Source organism: Symphalangus syndactylus, chromosome 17, assembly GCF_028878055.3.
Source record: "Symphalangus syndactylus isolate Jambi chromosome 17, NHGRI_mSymSyn1-v2.1_pri, whole genome shotgun sequence".
Taxonomy (NCBI): domain Eukaryota; kingdom Metazoa; phylum Chordata; class Mammalia; order Primates; family Hylobatidae; genus Symphalangus; species Symphalangus syndactylus.
Window position 1 is genome coordinate 97454880 of NC_072439.2, and position 17374 is coordinate 97472253.

Sequence of the window (17374 nt, forward strand, 5' to 3'; positions counted from 1 at the left end):
AGGGACCACAGCTTGAAAACCTCCATGGCAGACATGTAATGGGATGACATGGTCCAATAAATGAAGGAAAAATAACAGGTGGCAACCTCAGGCAGCTTCATCTCAACCAGTAAGAAACTAAATCCTTTTGTAAACTAAGAGGAAGTATTAATATGGGCGTTTGAGCAAACATTTAAGTGTTAGGACAAAGAACTAAAAACTAGCACAGGCACCCCTGAAGCATGATAGGATGGCAACAGAAGGGCTGATTTAGTTTCTGAGAAATAACTGACAGGCAGTGTTGTGTGTGTGTCTACTACTTAGGAACTCAAAATAAACCTTCAGACCATTTTCATGAGTACTGAGACCAAGAAAACCACTGGGCAGTGGGTGGTCTGGAAATGTAAATGTTGATGGTACTCCACTAATGAGTCATGGAACAATGCTTCATATTGAAAATGTTTTGTAAATGTGAGTTTCAAGGTTTCAAAGTGAACCTGTTTGTGTTAGGAGAAACGACACACCAAAGAAGTAAAATAATTGGGTCAATATAAAAAGTAGAATATTGCTTAGAGAGATGTGGGTAATTCCTAACGCGGATCAAAGGCACCAAAAAGGTGAGCTGTGAGTAAGATATTCAGACCTGCACCGCCCCCTGCAGTAGACACAGACAACATCTTGGTAGGCAACTGGGTGAAAATTCAGAGACGACCCTAGGAACTATGAGGATGAAAAAAGTTAGCATTCATGGAATGAGGCACTGAAGAACCTGAAAAGCTGGAATAACCCCGTGAAATAATGAGAATAATTGTAGTATCCTGAACCGGAGTACAGGACACAGGACTGGGGTGGAAGGCGGCACGAGACTACCTGCACAGGAAAGACCCAGGGTTCACAGTGGCCCAAAGCTGGGCACTTCCCAATTCTGGGGATTTGTGCTACAGGCACTCCAGGCTCCACGGTAGAACTGTGTCCAGCACGAAGGCAGTGCTGTCTCGGGGGAGACAGGGCCACACCACCACTGGGCGGGAAGGGGCCCCGCAGGGAGGCGCCCAGTGTTTCCAACTGCATGGTGTGGGGGCGGCGCTGATGCAGAGCATGGGGGCGCAGGTTAAACCTAAAGGAGGGAAGCTTTTCGGGGCAGAACAGACAACGGAGAACGCTGCACACTGCCTTTCCCACCCGAATTGTGTTTTGCCCTTTTTTTTTTTTTTTTTTTTTTGAGACGGAGTTTTGCTCTTGTTGCCCAGGCCTGGAGTGCAATGGCCTGATCTCGGCTCACTGCAACCTCCGCCTCCCGGGTTCAAGCAATTCTCCTGCCTCAGCCTCCCAAGGAGCTGGGATTACAGGGGTGCGCCACCACGCCTGGCTAATTTTGTATTTTTAGTAGATACAAAGTTTTTCCATATTGGCCAGGTTGGTCTTGAACTCCCAACTTCAGGTGATCCACCGGCCTCGGCCTCCCAAAGTGCTGGGATTACAGGCGTGAGCCACCGCACCCTGCCTGCTTTTTTTTTTTTCTGCAGAGTCTCACTGTCCACCAGGCTGGATTTGCTGTGATCTCGGCTCCCTGCAGCCACCAGCTCCCAGGCTCAGGCGATCCTCCCGCCTCAGCCCACGGAGTAGATGGGACCACAGGAGCCCGCCAACACGCCCGACTACTTTTTGTAATTTTTGTAGGGATGGGGTCTAGCCACGCTGCCCAGGCTGGTCCCAACTGCTGGACTCAAGAGCTCCGCCCGCCTCCGCCTCCCAAAGCGCAGGGACCGCAGGTGTGAGCTACCGCGCCCCGCCCAGAGTTTCCGACTGTTACCGGGAATCATATTCACGTCAAAACTTCTTTTTATACAAGAACTAAAAGGCAAACTAAATCCCTGCTCCATCACTGCCTGTCCCGGGTCGCTGCGCGGGACATTTTCTCCAAGCGCCTTCCCGCCCCGCCCGCAGGTGGCCTGCGCGGGAGGATCCCGGACAACGCGCATTTCCTGCGCCCCCGAAATGGCGGTAACGCCAGGCCCTGCCCCAGACAGAGGTGGAAGCGGAGCCGCCCTGAGAGGTCTCCCGTTGCCGCAGGCGCCTCAGCCGAGCCGCGCACCTCGGCCCTTGGCCGCCTACTCCTACCGCCCTGGCCCCGGGCGGGGCGCTGCCGGACCAGAGCTTCCTGTGGAACGTCTTCCAGAGGTGCGGGCTGGCACCGCCCCGGCCCCTCCCGCCTCCGCCGCAGCCGACCCCGACCCCTGCCCCAACCGCCGCGGCCGCCCCCGACCCCTGCCCCGACCCCGCGGCCGACCCCGACCCCTGCCCCGACCCCCGCGGCCGCCCCGACCCCTGCCCCGACCCCCGCGGCCGACCCCATCCCCTGCCGGGTCCCCCGCAGTCTCCCCCGTCCCCTGCCCGGTCTGCTGTGGCCGTCCCTGCCTCCTGCCGGGTCCCTGTCCTGTGCGTCGGGCCCTTCCTAAGGTGCAGAGTGCGCCACTGCAGACCCCAGGTCGCGGCCACCGGCTCCTGGGCTAGGCCCTTTTTCTCGCCTCAGGAGCCATCAGGGGGAGGGTCTCCAGGGTGCTTGTTTGGGGAAAGCGGAAACAGAGTGCCTGGGCCGCTGTTAAAATGTCAGCAGCCAAGGAAGAAGCAGCGACCTGGCGTCTGGTCGGGCCAGGTGACCTTTATGGTGGCGCCTTCTGTCCCTGGTCGCTTTTCCACTGAATGAATGACCAGAACTGTAGTAACTCATGGCCAGGGAATGGCTTATTATCTGAGGGAATCTTTTCTTGTTTGTGAAAAAGGGAAACTGGTACAAATGCGAATTCAGACAGGCCAGGAGGGGAAGGAAGGGAAGGATTGAGGTGAGAAAAGAGAGAAAGATGATTGACCTCTTAGGGGAAGACCACACTTGGACGTGCGCTCCTGGGGCACTTCCTTGATTCCCCTGCACTCCTCAGCGGGGTGGGAGAGGCGGAGGTTCCAGGAGGGAGCCTTCCAGAGTCGGTGCAGGGTTGACAGGAGACGTTTGTTTTGCTTTTCCTGAACTTTTGATCGCCAGCTTATTTGGTCTTGATGTTGTAGGGTTGATAAAGACAGCAGTGGAGTGATATGGACACCGACCTTAGCAAGCTGTCTCCAACCGTGAGTGGGCCAGTGGGACATGGGCCTCCAGACCGAGAAGCCGCGAGCCTGCCCTGCTCACAGTGGGTAACTTTCTTTCTGAAGTTGATTTTCCAAGGACAAAGGAATCATTAGGACAAATTATTATTACTGCTTCATGGTGGAGATGCTTCTGGTTTATTTTGTGGCCACCGCTGTTACTGCTTGGAGTGCCTCACCCAGCCAGCTAACAACTGCGTGCGTGAGCGCGGGAAAAGGCTTCTTGAGAAACGAAAACTAGGCTGTAGGCTTGGGAGGGGAATAGGAAAGTTAGCTCTGTACAGCCGAAAGCCTTTTGGTAAGTTGGAGGTCCTTGAATTTCCTCGGTGACTGCATCTTGGTGACTTCTCTGAATAGACCTTCGAGGGCACTGGGGGGTGATTGTTGGAGGGCTTGGGGAGCTCAGGCAGCATTTGTGTGGGAACGTGGCTGTTACAGGAACTGCAGAAACTGGGACTGGATTCCTGGGGAAAGGATTAGGGGTGTTGGAGGTGCTGGCAGGGGAGTTATGGGGAGGTGTTCTTATCGGTGTGCGAATACTGGGCGTTCAGGCAGCGGGAAATCCGGGTCCTTGCGTGTCATGAGCTCCCTGGAGTTACGTTCTTGCCAGTTTCAGCTCAATTGATCCCCCTCCCCTGAGCTATGATTGGATGCACTTTACTTCATTGAACACCTGACTGCTGCTTTTTCTGTAATCCCTCAGGGGCAGTCATCTTTTCTGATTCTGTGTATAGTTTGCCTTTCCAGATCGGTGCCATTTAAGCTAGAAAAGGGGTCAGTTTTGAGATGATGTGAAAATGTTGAAAGGCTCCTCGTTATTAGTGGGAAGTATCTGATGTTGTCAGAGACTGGACCTGGGGCACGGGGAGCACTACGGCTGCTAGACACTGCGTCACTGCGCTGTGGGTGAGGGGTGCTGGATTCAGCCTTACTGCCTAATGATTTGTGAGGATTTGTGTTTTCAGAGTCACATGTTTACCTTATGACATCAGTTCCTAATATGTGACGTGTGGGCCACAGATGCTGGTGTATTATTTCACGTCCATTTATATAGATTGTTTTCAGGGAATTCAGAAATTCTGTTATCTCTATGCTAGTGATTGTGCTTTCTTGATTTTTCTCTTCTCATTATTCTTAAATCCTCCTTTTTTATTTGCATCTCAGTTCATTTATTCTCGGGAAGTGCAAGACGTGACTACTAGAAAGAGATGTCAAGAGAACCTGGAATCCAGTAGGCTACAATTTAGCAAATCTTAGCTTAAAACTTCCTAAATGTTGACCACAGTGGATGCAAACGGCTCTGTGCATCATCTGTTAAATATGGTCAGATGACCACCCAGGTTCAAGTGGTTTGTCACCAGGGTGATACGAGCCACACGGAGTGCCCTCCTCAGAGGCCATGTCTCAGAGACATTTATTTTGAGTGGTTTTCCAGTGAGTGATGCAAGATTTATGATCTTTTTATGCATTTGCTCAAATTTTTAGATTTTAGGTTTTCTGTCATACTTGCTCAACTAGGAGTGGTGGTCAAATACTGGACTTCATTAGCATGATAGCCTGCCCACCTTGGCAGGCTCCACTGGAGTGCTTGGGGCCTGCCTGAATTCCAGTCCTGGCTCCACCAGGTTTGTGTCCTCGCCGTTACTGGGAGGGAATATTGAGGAAATGCATGCGAGGTGCTTCCGGTGATTCCTGGCACAGAGCAAGTGCTCAGTAATTGTCAGCTGCGAGTATTAGTAGTAGCTAATACACTACCACTATTCTTGGCTAAGAGGCCAGCTCAAAGCTTTGATGGTTTCCATTACCTGATGATGGTGATGATGGTTTCCACGTACTGAACACTCACACCGCTGGGCTAGGCGCTTAACCCAAATCCAAGGTCAGCATTATTGTTTGGGGTTCGGGGGAGACACCTCCTGCTCTGACGTGTGTGTTTGGGTTCCCGTATTTTCACCAGAGGGTGTTAGTCCTGCCCCAGTTCAGCTGGTCCTCAAAGCGTATGTAGCTCTTTAACCATCAGCAAGTGTCAGTGAGAACATAATCTTGATTTCAGCTGCTACTAAATATCTACCAGGAGCCTGCTTGAGAGAGAGAATTGCCTGACAGGTGCTGAGTCCACCATTCCTGAGATACTTTGAAATCAGTGTCTGGCTTAACCCAAGCTGTGTATGGGGACCCTCTCACCGTGGTCCCCATGGAGTCACTTTTCTTAGGCGCCCCCCTTTTCCTTGGGCTCTGAGCTTCCTCTGCCTTTCATCTCTGCAGGATGAAGCCCCACCCGCCCTTCAGGATGCAAAGCCCTCCTCTATAAAATGCGTGCAGTGGCCAGGTGCAGTGGCTCACATCTGACCTCCCAACACTTTGGGAGGCCGAGGCAGGGGTATCGCTTGAGCCCAGGAGTTTGAGACCAGCCTGGGCAACATTGTGAGACCCTGTTCCTTGAATTGCCCTGGGAGATTTCCTCAGCTTGTGCTGGAGGCATGTGGCCCCATGAAGCCCGTAGTCACGGTTCACCCTGAGAGACGCTGGCTTTGGGGCTCACACGCCTGCTGCGGGCAGCCCCAGGAGATGGCCACCCTGTTTCTCCTGGAGCTGGAGCTGCGCGTCTTCTCGGCAACTGTGGTGGCTGTTCTGTTTGGTTTGCATCTTATAAACCGTTTACCCGATTACATTTTCCTCTTCAATTTAGCTGCTAGAAAATTTAAAGTCAGGTTGGTGGCTCGCCAGTAATGACAGTTTAGAGGTAAACTTTATGACGTAGTCTTAGACTCTTCACTTTCTCCTCAGCCAACATGATTCACAGTTACTTTATTTTGCTGTACTGTGAGTGTCTTTGTGTTTCCTGAATTCCTTCTGGAATAAGGCAGGTTGTTAGTAAGCACAGGTTTCTGGTCCATCTCGTAGCCTCAGGCAGTGGGCGGTGCCATCTGCTCCCTTTCTGGGTTACCTGTGGTAGCTCTCAAGTTGCAGGGCTGCGATTTGAAGCCTGATTTAGTACACCGTGTTTCTGTCGTGTTCTGTGGTGGTTTGCTCTTCACGTGTGAGCATTCACCCCGTGGCCCTGTTTCTCCACCGCACCTCTGCCTGGTGGCGTCCTACTGGATGTCTCAGCCGAGCCACTCTGTTCTGAAGACGCCCTTGTCCTCCACCCCGTTGCTTTGGGCTCTGAGCTTCTTCTGCCTTTCATCGCTGTAGGATGAAGCCCCACCTGCCCTTCAGGATGCCAGCCTTGGCAACACTGTGAGAACCTGTTTCTACAAAAACTAAACAAGCGTAGTGGTGCACGCCTGCAGTCCCAGCTACTTGGGAGGCTGAGATGGGAAGATCACTTGAGCCTGGGAGGTTGAGGCTGCATTGAGCTGAGATCAAGCCACTGCACTCTAGCCTAGGAGACAGAGCGAAACGCCATCTCAAAAAAACAAAGAAAGTGGATGTGCGCTGCCCCTGCCATTGGATCATCGCAGCATTTTTCTTTTCTCTGATGTGCGCCTTTTTCCTCACCGTGGGGGCTCATGTTTTCGTAGTTCCCTCTCGCTACTAGATTGTGAGCTGTGTGGAGGAAGGTTCATAATTGTGTTGTATGCACAGACACACAAACTTTGTCCTTGGATAGACACATATCAATCCGCTTCCTTCTCCTCTCTGAATTTATTTAAAAAAAAAAGAGATGGAGCCTCACTGTCTTGCCCAGGCTGGTCTCAAACTCCTAGGCCCCAGCGATCCTCCCGCCTCTACTAACATGAATTATTAGCCTGTACTATTTGAATTCCTATACTAATGTGATTGAAATTAGTTTGACTTGTATAATAATTGTTCTCCCAGATTGGGCTTCTGTTTTGATAGTAGAACTAAATTATTAGGCTATTTCAAGAAATTAATATATTACTGGTAGAAAAACTGAAGCTACAAAATGGCCAGGTTTCTCACTTCAGTTAAATTTGTGCTTCTGAGTGCTTGTATTCTAGGTGAAACCGCACTGAGAAGGTATTTGTGGCCCGTTCGCTGATTCATTGATTAGACTTCTTTGCACAGGAGAGCTGCTAAAAATTACTGCAGTGAACAGGTATGAAGAAGAAGGCTGTTCTCTGCCCTTCTTTTTGCAATAAAATGTTACAAACTATCTTGAGTTTGATCCCTTTTTGGGTGTTTAGGTTTTTTTTTTAACATTCACATGTTTCTTGGAATTATAAGAAATTAACTTTGTGCTTCTGAAGTGGGTTTGCCTTAATATAACACTGGTGTATTTGTAAGGGGCATTTTTAAAGCTGTACTTTAAAAAGTAATTCTTACATTCGTTTGAAGGTTTTTTGTTTGTTTGTTTGTTTGTTTTTGAGATGGAGGCTCTGTCACCGAGGCTGGAGTGCAATGGCATTGATCTTGGCTCACTGCAACCTCTGCATCTGGAGTTCAAGCGATTCTCCTGCCTCAGCCTCCTGAGTAGCTGGGACTACAGGCACCTGCCACCATGCACAGCTAATTTTTTGTATTTTTAGTGGAGACGGGGTTTCACCGTGTTAGCCAGGATGGTCTCGATCTCCTGACCTCGTGATCTGCCCGTGTCAGCCTCCCAAAGTGCTGGGATTACAGGTGTGAGCCAAGGGGCCAACATGGTGAAACCCTATCTCTACTAAAAATACAAAATTAGCCGGGAATGGTGGTGTGCGCCTGTAATCCCAGCTACTCGGGAGGCTGAGGCATGAGAATCACTTGATCCCGGGAGGCAGAGGTTGCAGTGAGCTGAGATAGTGCCACTGCACTCCTGCCTGGGGGACAGTGAGGTTCCATCTCAAAAAAAAAATATAGAATAGAATAACTTTTGTTTAGGTGTTACAAAATCCAGGCCAGACAAATCTAAACTTTAATCTCACACCCAGTTCCTAGATTAGTCCCTTCTCCAGCTCAGGTTCGGCCTAAGCCTCAGGGTTCCTTACTTGGTGGGCACCACCTGCTCCCTTCCCCACCTTTGTTCCTCTTTTTCCTCTGCTGGCTTCTCCAGGGTTGGGTGTGTTCAGTGGCGGAAACAGGCTAAAGGTCTTTGGCTTTTAGGTTCTGTTGATGGGTGAGTTCCAGATACTAGCTTTCTCTTGTAGGATATTTCATTTATTTATCAAAAATATTAGAACACACCATTCATGTGCCAGACCCTGTTCCAGGCACTGGGGCTAGGGTGATAAATGAGATCAACAAAAATACCTGCCCACATTAAGCTCCTGTTCTAGGGAAGACAAAAAAAGAAAGAAAATACACGTGTCCTTAGTACATTAGAAGTTTCCAAGTAGTGTAGAGAAAAATAAAGTAGGTTGGACTCGGTGGCTCACACCTGTAATCCCAGCACTTTGGGAGACTGAGGTGGGAGGATTACTTGAGCTCAGGAATTTGAGACCAGCCTGGGCAACATGACAAATCCTGTCTCTACAAAAAAAAAAAAAAATTAGCTGGGTATGGTGGCATGCACCTGTAGTCCCAACCACTGGGGAGGCTGAGGAGGGAGAATTGCTTCAGCCCTGGAGGTGAAGGTTGCAGTAAGCCGAGATCGTGCCATTGCACTCCAGCCTGGGTGACAGAGCCAGAGCCTGTCTCAAAAAAAAACAAAAGGAAAGAAAGAAAATGAAAAAACAAAGCAGAGATGGGGAAGCAGAGGAGAGGGCTGGTGCTGGGGTCACAGGGGAGGGGCTGGGGATGCACGGGAGGGGCTGGGGATGCAAGCTTTCCTGAGTTTCCACAGTTCTCTGCCCCTCTCCTGTCTCACGGGGCAAGGTCCACCTGGGGCTTGCGGTGGTTTTACACCAAGCTAATATCTTGTTCTTCCCAACAGACGGAGGCCCATTGAGGCTTCTCTGTCCTCCATGAGGAATAGCATTGGCCTAAACCTGCAGACAGCATTACAAAGAGAAGTCAGGCAAACCCGCTGATGAAGAATGATTCCAGTGTGCTGACAGAGGCTGACATTTCTTGCCATGGGTGATTTAATGTTGGGCCTCAATTTTTCACTCCCCCCGTAAGAGTATGACATAGCCACAGCCTTGTCAGGGCCTGAGGGAGGGTGGATGGACTTATCCATCCCATAGGTGTTGCTCGTGGCTGGGTGACTTGCTTCTGCCAGTGAGATTTTCACAGACACGGCACAAGCAGAAGCCTGGAATGTGTGGGCACTGCCAGGCCTGCCCTCTGAGGCTCTTGATTTTCCCCACGAGACGCACGTGCCCCAGGGAAGGTCGGCTCTGGCTGCGGGATGAGAGGCGTGTGGAGCAGGCATGGTTCCCATCCTTAGCCTGCAGTCAAGCCCAGACTAGATCAGCCTAAGCCCAGCCACGCCACGGGTGCAGGAGTGGAGAGCAAATGCTAACTGTCCATGGAATTGACTTTCAAAGGGGCGTGTCATGTGCCTCATCCCAGCAACAGTGAAGGCATTTCCCTATCAGTCAGTTGGTAAATGATTATTGACAAACAATGTGCTGGGAAGGTGGAGTGATTTGAGTAGATTTGGCCTCTATTCTCATGGGGCTTCCTTTCTAGAGGGGCAGGCAGATGATGGATGGATAAATAAAAATGATTCTAATAGGTTGGTGCAGCAGTCATTAAAAGGAATGGCAAAAAAAGAAAAGAAGAAACGGGGAGGAGCCGCTGCTGCAGTTCATTAATAGTAATGGCAAAAACCGCGATGACTTGTGCCCCAACCTAACACAGTAACCATGGGTGTGCAAAATGTGGCAGTTGGGAAGTTCCGAGTGCTAGGAGAGCATGTAGCTTCCCGGCGTCAGGACACGGGGGTTGGCAACCTAACCAAGGTTAAGTCCAAGTGAGGAGGGTGGGCAGGGAGCGATATTTCAGTGGAGACTCCAAGGATGAATGGTATTTAGAGATGAAACCCCGATACAGAGGGTGTGTGTCTGGCACAGAGAAGAGCCTGTGCAAAAGCCGGCGGGGCGAGAGGACACTGTGTGTTCATCCACCTGAGGGGCGACCAGCAGGCTGGAGCTCAGCGGGTTGAGAGGAGGATGCAGAGCCCGGGAAAGGCACCCTAGGCAGAGGGCACAGCAGGGCAAAGGCCTGGAGTCGGGCCCGAGTCTGTGTGGTTTGAGGAACGGACAGAGGCCTGTCTGGCAGGAAGGGAACGGCACAGGGGAGAGACCTTAGGCCAGAGCAGAGGGCAGGGCTGTGCTGGGCACTGTGGGCTGTGGATGGTGCTGGCATTTCAGAGGGGAGACCATAGACCAGGACAGAGGGCAGGGCCATGCTGGGCACTTTGGGCTGTGGATGGGAGCTGGCATTTCTGCTCAGGTGATGGGAATATGTTAAAAGATTTTAAGGAGGGGAATAGCAGTTGGGATTAATGTGTATTCTGGGAATCTCAACAAAGTAAATTCATAGTTCGAATTTTCATAAGACTTCTGCACAGGGAGAGAGAAATAAGATCGCGTCTACAGCTGTGTGATGATTTTATTTAAAAATACTACGAAGTTTTTAAATGTGATTTCAAATGGTGCGTTTCTGTTTCACATTGGACATAAGTAGATTGCAAGGCTAATGGAAAGTAGAAAAGTTAACTCACGAACATAAAAGAGATAACGATTTGAAAACAAAATATGTATTCATTTACTTTGGCTGCAGTTTTCTTGACGGCTGAATTTCATGAGAAGGGATTGTTCAGGGAGGGTCGTGGGGCTGAAGACCTGGAGAGGAGCTGGTGCTACCGCTGTTCAAATCTGAGGGTGGTGGAGATGGGGCCTTGGGGAGCAACAGGTGCTGCCTTTTAAGTCTGAGAGTCATTGAGCTGGACGTCCAGGGAGGAGCCGGTGCTGCCGCTGATGTCTTAGGTTGAGGAGCTGAAGACAATGAAGGAGCCGGTGTGGCTGTTGTGTGAGGGTCGTGGAGCTGGAGATCCAGGTGGGAGAGGTGTTCTAGCTCGGGGAGTAGCTGCTGTTCTACCGTGAGGTCCCTGCAGCTGCAGACCCGGAGAGGCATTGATGTTGTAGATTGAGGGCCGTGTAGCTGGAGACCCGGTGAGGAGCTGATGTTCCAGTTTGAGGATCTTGCAGCTGCAGATGTGGAGAGGAGCCGATGTTCCGGTTTGAGGATCTTGCAGCCGCAGACCCGGGGAGGAGCTGATGTTCCGGTTTGACGGTCTTTGCAGCCGCAGAACGGGGGAGGAGCTGTTGTTCCGGTTTGAGGGTCCCGCAACCGCGGACCCGGGGAGAAGCTGATGTTCTGGTTTCAGAGTATTGCAGCCGCGGAGCCGTGTAGGAGCTGATGTTCCAGTTTGAGGGTCTTGCAGCTGCGACCCGGGAAGGAGCTGATGTTCTGGTTTGGGCGTCTTGCAGCTGCAGACCCAGGGAGGAGCTGATGTTCCAGTTTAAGGGTCTTGCAGCCACAGACCCGGGGAGGAGCTGATGTTCCGGTTTAAGCGTCTTGCAGGCGCAGACCTGTGGAGGCGCGGATGTTCCTGTTTGAGGGTCTTGCAGCCGCAGACCTGTGGAGTCGCGGATGTTCCTGTTTGAGGGTTTTGCAGCTGTAGACCCGGGGAGGAGCCGATGTTCTAGACTGAGGGTCATGCAGACGCAGACCCGGAGAGGAGCCGATGTTGTAGTTTGAGGATCTTGTAGCCGCAGACCCTAAGAGGAGCCAGTGTTCCAGTTTGAGGTTCATGCAGCCAAAAACCCGGGGAGGAGCCGATGTTCCAGTTTGAGGTTCGTGCAGCCACAGACCTAGGGAGGAGCTGATGTTCCAGTTTGAGGGTCGTGTAGCCGCAGACCCCGGGAAGAGCTGATGTTCCAGTTTGAGGGTCGTGCAGCCACATTCCCGGAGAGGAGCTGATGATCCAGTTTGAGGGTCGTGCAACCGCAGACACAGGGAAGAGCTGATGTTCCAGTTTGAGGGTCATGCAGCCGCAGACTCAGGGAGGAGCCGATGTTCTGGTTTGAGGGTCGTGCAGTGGCAGACCCGGGGAGGCACTGATGTTCCGGTTTGAGGGTCGTGCAGCCGCAGACCCGGGGAGGAGCTAATGTTCCCGTTTGGCGGTCTTGAAGCCGCAGACCTGGGAAGGAGCTGATGTTCCCGTTTGGGAGTATTGCAGCCGCAGACCCGGGGAGGAGCTGATGTTCCGGTTTGGGGGTCTTGCAGCCACAGACCTGGGGAGCAGCTGATGTTCCGCTTTGGGGGTCTTGCAGCCGCAGACCCGGGTAAGAGCTGATGTTCCGGTTTGAGGGTGGTGCAGCCATGGACCCGAGGAGGAGCTGATGTTCCGGTTTCTGGGTCTTGCAGCCGCGGATCCAGGGAGGAGCTCATGTTCCGGTTTGAGGATGGTGCAGCCGCGCACCGGTGCAGGAGCTGATATTCCGGTTTGAGGGTCTTGCATCTGCGGACCTGGGGAGGAGCTGAAGTTCCGGTTTGAGGGTCTTGCAGCCGCAGACCCAGGGAGGAGCTGATGTTCTGGATTGGGGGTCTTGCAGCCGCAGACCTGGGGAGGAGCTTATGTTCCCGTTTTGGAGTATTGCAGCCACAGACCTGGGGAGGAGCTGATGTTCTGCTTTGAGGGTCTCACAGCTGCAGACCAGGGAGGAGCTGATATTCGGGTTTGAAGGTCTTACAGACCCGTGAAGGAGCTGATGTTCCAGTTGCACGGTCCTGCAGCCATGGACCTGGGGAGGAGCTGATGTTCCGGTTTCAGGGTCTTGCAGCTGCGGACCCGGGGAGGAGCTGATGTTCCGGTTTGAAGGTCTTGCCACCACAGACCCTTGGAGGAGCTGATGTTCCGGTTTCAGGGTATTGCAGCTACGGACCTGGGGAGGAGCTGATGTTCTGGTTTGAGGGTCTTGAAGCCGCGGACCCGCGGAGGAGCTGATGTTCCGGTTTGAGGGTCTTGCAGCCACAGACCCTTGGAGGAGCTGATGTTCCGGTTTCAGGGTATTGCAGCCGCAGACCTGGGGAGGAGCTGATGTTCTGGTTTGAGGGTCTTGCAGACGCAGACCCGGGGAGGAGCTGATGTTCTGGTTTGGGGATCTTGCATCCGCAGTCCCGGGGAGGAGCTGATGTTCTGGTTTGGGGGTCTTGCAGCCACGGACCCGGCGAGGAGCCGATGTTACGGTTTCAGGGTCTTCCAGGCGCACACCCGGGGAGGAGCTGATGTTCCAGTTTTAGGGTCTTGCAGCTGCAGACCCGGGGAAGAGCTGATGTTCCAGTTTGAGGGTCGTGCATCCACATTCCCGGAGAGGAGCTGATGATCCAGTTTGAGGGTCGTGCAACCGCAGACACGGGGAAGAGCTGATGTTCCAGTTTGAGGGTCGTGCAGCCGCAGACCCAGGGAGGAGCTGATGTTCCGGTTTGAGGGTCGTGCAGTGGCAGACCCTGGGAGGCACTGATGTTCCGGTTTGAGGGTCGTGCAGCCGCAGATCCGGGGAGGAGCTAATCTTCCCGTTTGGGGGTCTTGAAGCCGCAGACCTGGGAAGGAGCTGATGTTCCCGTTTGGGAGTATTGCAGCCACAGACCCGGGGAGGAGCTGATGTTCCGGTTTGGGGGTCTTGCAGCCGCAGACCTGGGGAGCAGCTGATGTTCCGCTTTGGGGATCTTGCAGCCGCAGACCCGGGTAAGAGCTGATGTTCCGGTTTGAGGGTGGTGCAGCCATGGACCCCAGGAGGAGCTGATGTTCCGGTTTCTGGGTCTTGCAGCCGCGGATCCAGGGAGGAGCTCATGTTCCGGTTTGAGGATGGTGCAGCCGCGGACCTGGGGAGGAGCTTATGTTCCGGTTTGAGGGTCTTGCAGCCGCGGACCCGAGGAGGGGCTGATGTTCCGGTTTTAGGGTCTTGCAGCCGCGGACCTGGGGAGGAGCTGATGTTCCAGTTTGAGGGTCTTGCAGCCGCGGACCTGGGGAGGAGCTGATGTTCCGGTTTCAGGGTCTTGCAGCCGCAGACCCTTGGAGGCGCGGATGTTCCTGTTTGAGGGTTTTGCAGCCGCAGACCCGGGGAGGTGCCAATGTTCTACATTGAGAGTCGTGCAGCCGCAGACCTGGAGGGGAGCCGATGTTGTAGTTTGAGGATCTTGCAGCCGCAGACCCTGAGAGGTGCCGGTGTTTCAGTTTGAGGTTCTTGCAGCCGAAAACCCGGGGAGGAGCCAATGTTCCAGTTTGAGGGTAGTGCAGCCGCAGACCCGGGGAAGAGCAGATATCCCAGTTTGAGGGTCGTGCAGCCGCATTCCAGGGGAGGAGCTGATGTTCCAGTTTGAGGGTCGTGTACCCGCAGATCCAGGGAAGAGCTGATGTTCCAGTTTGAGGGTCGTGCAGCCGCAGACCAGGGGAGGAGCTGATGTTCCAGTTTGAGGGTCGTGCAGCCACAGACCCAGGGAGGCATTGATGTTCCAATTTGAGGGTCGTGCACCCGCAGACCTGGGGAGGAGCTGATGTTCCGGTTTGAGGGTCTTGCATCCGCAGACCAGCGGAGGAGCTGATGTTCCAGTTTGAGGGTCGTGCAGCCGCAGGCCCGGCGAGGAGCTGATCTGCTTTGAGGGTCGTGCAGCCGCAGACCTGGGGAGGAGCTGATGTTCCGGTTTGAGGGTCTTGCAGCCGCGGCCCCGAGGAGGTGCTGATGTTCCGGTTTGAGGGTCTTGCAGCCGCAGCCCCGAGTAGGTGCTGATGTTCCGGTTTGAGGGTCTTGCAGCCACGGACCCGGGCAGGAGCTGATGTTCCGGTTTGAGGGTCTTGCAGCTGCGGACCCGGGGAGGAGCTGATGTTCCGTTTTGTCGGTCTTGCAGCCGCAAACCCGGGGAGGAGCTGATGTTCCGGTTTCAGGGTCTTGCAGCCGCAGACCTGTGGAGGCGTGGATGTTCCTGTTGGAGGGTTTTGCAGCTGCAGACCCAGAGAAGTGCCAATGTTCTACGTTGAGGGTCATGCAGCCGCAGACCTGGAGGGGAACCGATGTTGTAGTTTGAGGATCTTGCAGCCGTAGACCCTGAGAGGTGCCGGTGTTTCAGTTTGAGGTTCGTGCAGCCGAAAATTCGGGGTGGAGCCAATGTTCCAGTTTGAGGGTCGTGCAGCCGCATTCCAGGGGAGGAGCTGATGTTCCAGTTTGAGGGTCGTGTACCCGCAGATCCAGGGAAGAGCTGATGTTCCAGTTTGAGGTTCGTGCAGCCGCAGACCTGGGGAGGAGCTGATGTTCCAATTTGAGGGTCGTGCAGCCGCAGACCTGGGGAGGAGCTGATGTTCCGGCCTGAGGGTCTTGCATCCGCAGAGCAGCGGAGGAGCTAAAGTTCCAGTTTGACGGTCGTGCAGCCGCAGGCCTGGCGAGGAGCTGATCTGCTTTGAGGGTCATGCAGCCGCAGACCCGGGGAGGAGCTGATGTTCCGGTTTGAGGGTCTTGAAGCCGCGGACCTGGGGAGGAGCTGATGTTCCGGTTTGAAGGTCTTGCAGCCGCGGACCTGGGGAGGAGCTGATGTTCTGCTTTGAGGGTCTCGCAGCTGCAGACCAGGGAGGAGCTGATATTCAGGTTTGAGGGTCTTACAGACACGTGAAGGAGCTGATGTTCCAGTTGGACGGTCCTGCAGCCATGGACTTGGGGAGGAGCTGATGTTCCGGTTTGAGGGTCTTGCAGCCACAGACCCTTGGAGGAGCTGATGTTCCGGTTTCAGGGTATTGCAGCCGCAGACCTGGGGAGGAGCTGATGTTCTGGTTTGAGGGTCTTGCAGCCGCAGACCCGCGGAGGAGCTGATGTTCCTGTTTGAGGGTCTTGCATCCGAAGTCCCGGGGAGGAGCTGATGTTCCGGTTTGGGGGTCTTCCAGCCACGGACCCGTGGAGGAGCCGATATTCCGGTTTGAGGGTCTTGCAGCCGCGGACCTGGGTAGGAGCTGATGTTCCAGTTTGAGGGTCTTGCAGCCGCGGCGGACCTGGGGAGGAGCTGATGTTCCGGTTTCAGGGTCTTGCAGCCGCGGACCAGGGAGGAGCTGATGTTCCGGTTTCAGGGTCTTGCAGCCTCAGACCCGTGGAGGCGTGGATGTTGCTGTTTGAGGGTTATGCAGCCGCAGACCCGGGGAGGTGCCAATGTTCTACATTGAGGGTCGTGCAGCCGCAGACCTGTAGAGGAGCTGATGTTCCGGTTTGAGGGTCTTCCGGCCGCAGACCAGCGGAGGAGCTGATGTTCCAGTTTGAGGGTCGTGTAGCCACAGACCCGGCGAGGAGCTGATGTTCTGCTTTGAGTGTCTCGCAGCCCGAGACCAGGGAGGAGCTGATGTTCGGGTTTGAGGGTCTTACAGACCCGGGGAGGAGCTGATGTTCCGGTTTGAGGGTCTCACAGCCGCAGACCCGTGGAGGAGCTGATGTTGCGGTTTCAGGGTTTTTTTTTTTTTTTTTTGGTTAGAAATAATTTAATTCAACTTCCTTTGTTTTACATAAGAAAAAATTCAAGTTTATCCAAGGCCACACAGGTAATGTTTAGAATCCAGAACAACAATTGGATTTTCTGCTTTCCAGGATCTTTAGCTCATCTTTCTTCCTTTCTACTTATGTATAATGCAGGAGCTGGCAAGTAGAGCTCTTTTAACTCTGTTTTGTTGTCGCTGGGTTGGTTGGTGGGTTTGTCTGTTGTATTTTTCATATGTTTTGCCTTGTTGGCCAGGGTGGTCTCGAACTCCTAGCCTGAAGTGATCAACCCGCCTCGGCCTCCCAGAGCGCCGGGACTACAGGCGTGAGCCACCACGTCCAGCCCCCACATTGCTTCTGGCCTCCGTGGTAGACCTCCCAGATGGGGCGATCGGGCAGAGGCGCTCCCCACATCCCAGACGGGGCAGCCGGGCAAAGGTGCTCCTCACTTCCCAGACGGGGCGGCCGGGCAGAGGCGCTCCTCACTTCTTCCCAGACGGGGCGGCCAGGCAGAGGCGCTCCTCACTTCCCAGACGGGGCGGCCGGGCAGAGGCGCCCCTCACTTCCCAGATGGGGCGGCCGGGCAGAGGCGCCCCTCACTTCCCAGATGGGGCGGCCGGGCAGAGACGCTCCTCAGTTCCTAGACGGGGTGGCGGCCGGGCAGAGACGCTCCTCACTTCCCAGACGATGGGTGGCCGGGAAGAGGCTCTCCTCACTTCCCAGACGATGGGTGTCGGGGCAGGGGCGCTCCTCACTTCCCAGACAGGGCGGCCAGGCAGAGGCGCTCCTCACTTCCCAGACAGGGCGGCCGGGCAGAGGCGCTCCTCACTTCCCAGACGATGGGTGGCCGGGCAGAGGCGCTCCTCACTTCCCAGAGGCGCCCCTCACTTCCCAGACGATGGCTGGCCGGG

General features: G+C 53.9%; 1 protein-coding gene across 1 annotated transcript in view; it reads left to right on the plus strand.

Annotated features, from left to right (window-relative positions):
* The window catches only part of LOC134732858 (probable cation-transporting ATPase 13A4), a 113002-nt gene extending 104262 nt beyond the window's left edge, over positions 1 to 8740 (plus strand). Inside the window, exons 20-21 of the mRNA XM_063619971.1 lie at positions 3043 to 3164; positions 7072 to 8740. Of these exons, the coding sequence (XP_063476041.1) occupies positions 3043 to 3106 (64 nt within the window). The 3' untranslated portion in view covers positions 3107 to 3164; positions 7072 to 8740. The remainder of the gene's footprint in view (positions 1 to 3042; positions 3165 to 7071) is intronic.
* The last annotated feature ends 8634 nt before the right edge of the window (positions 8741 to 17374 follow it).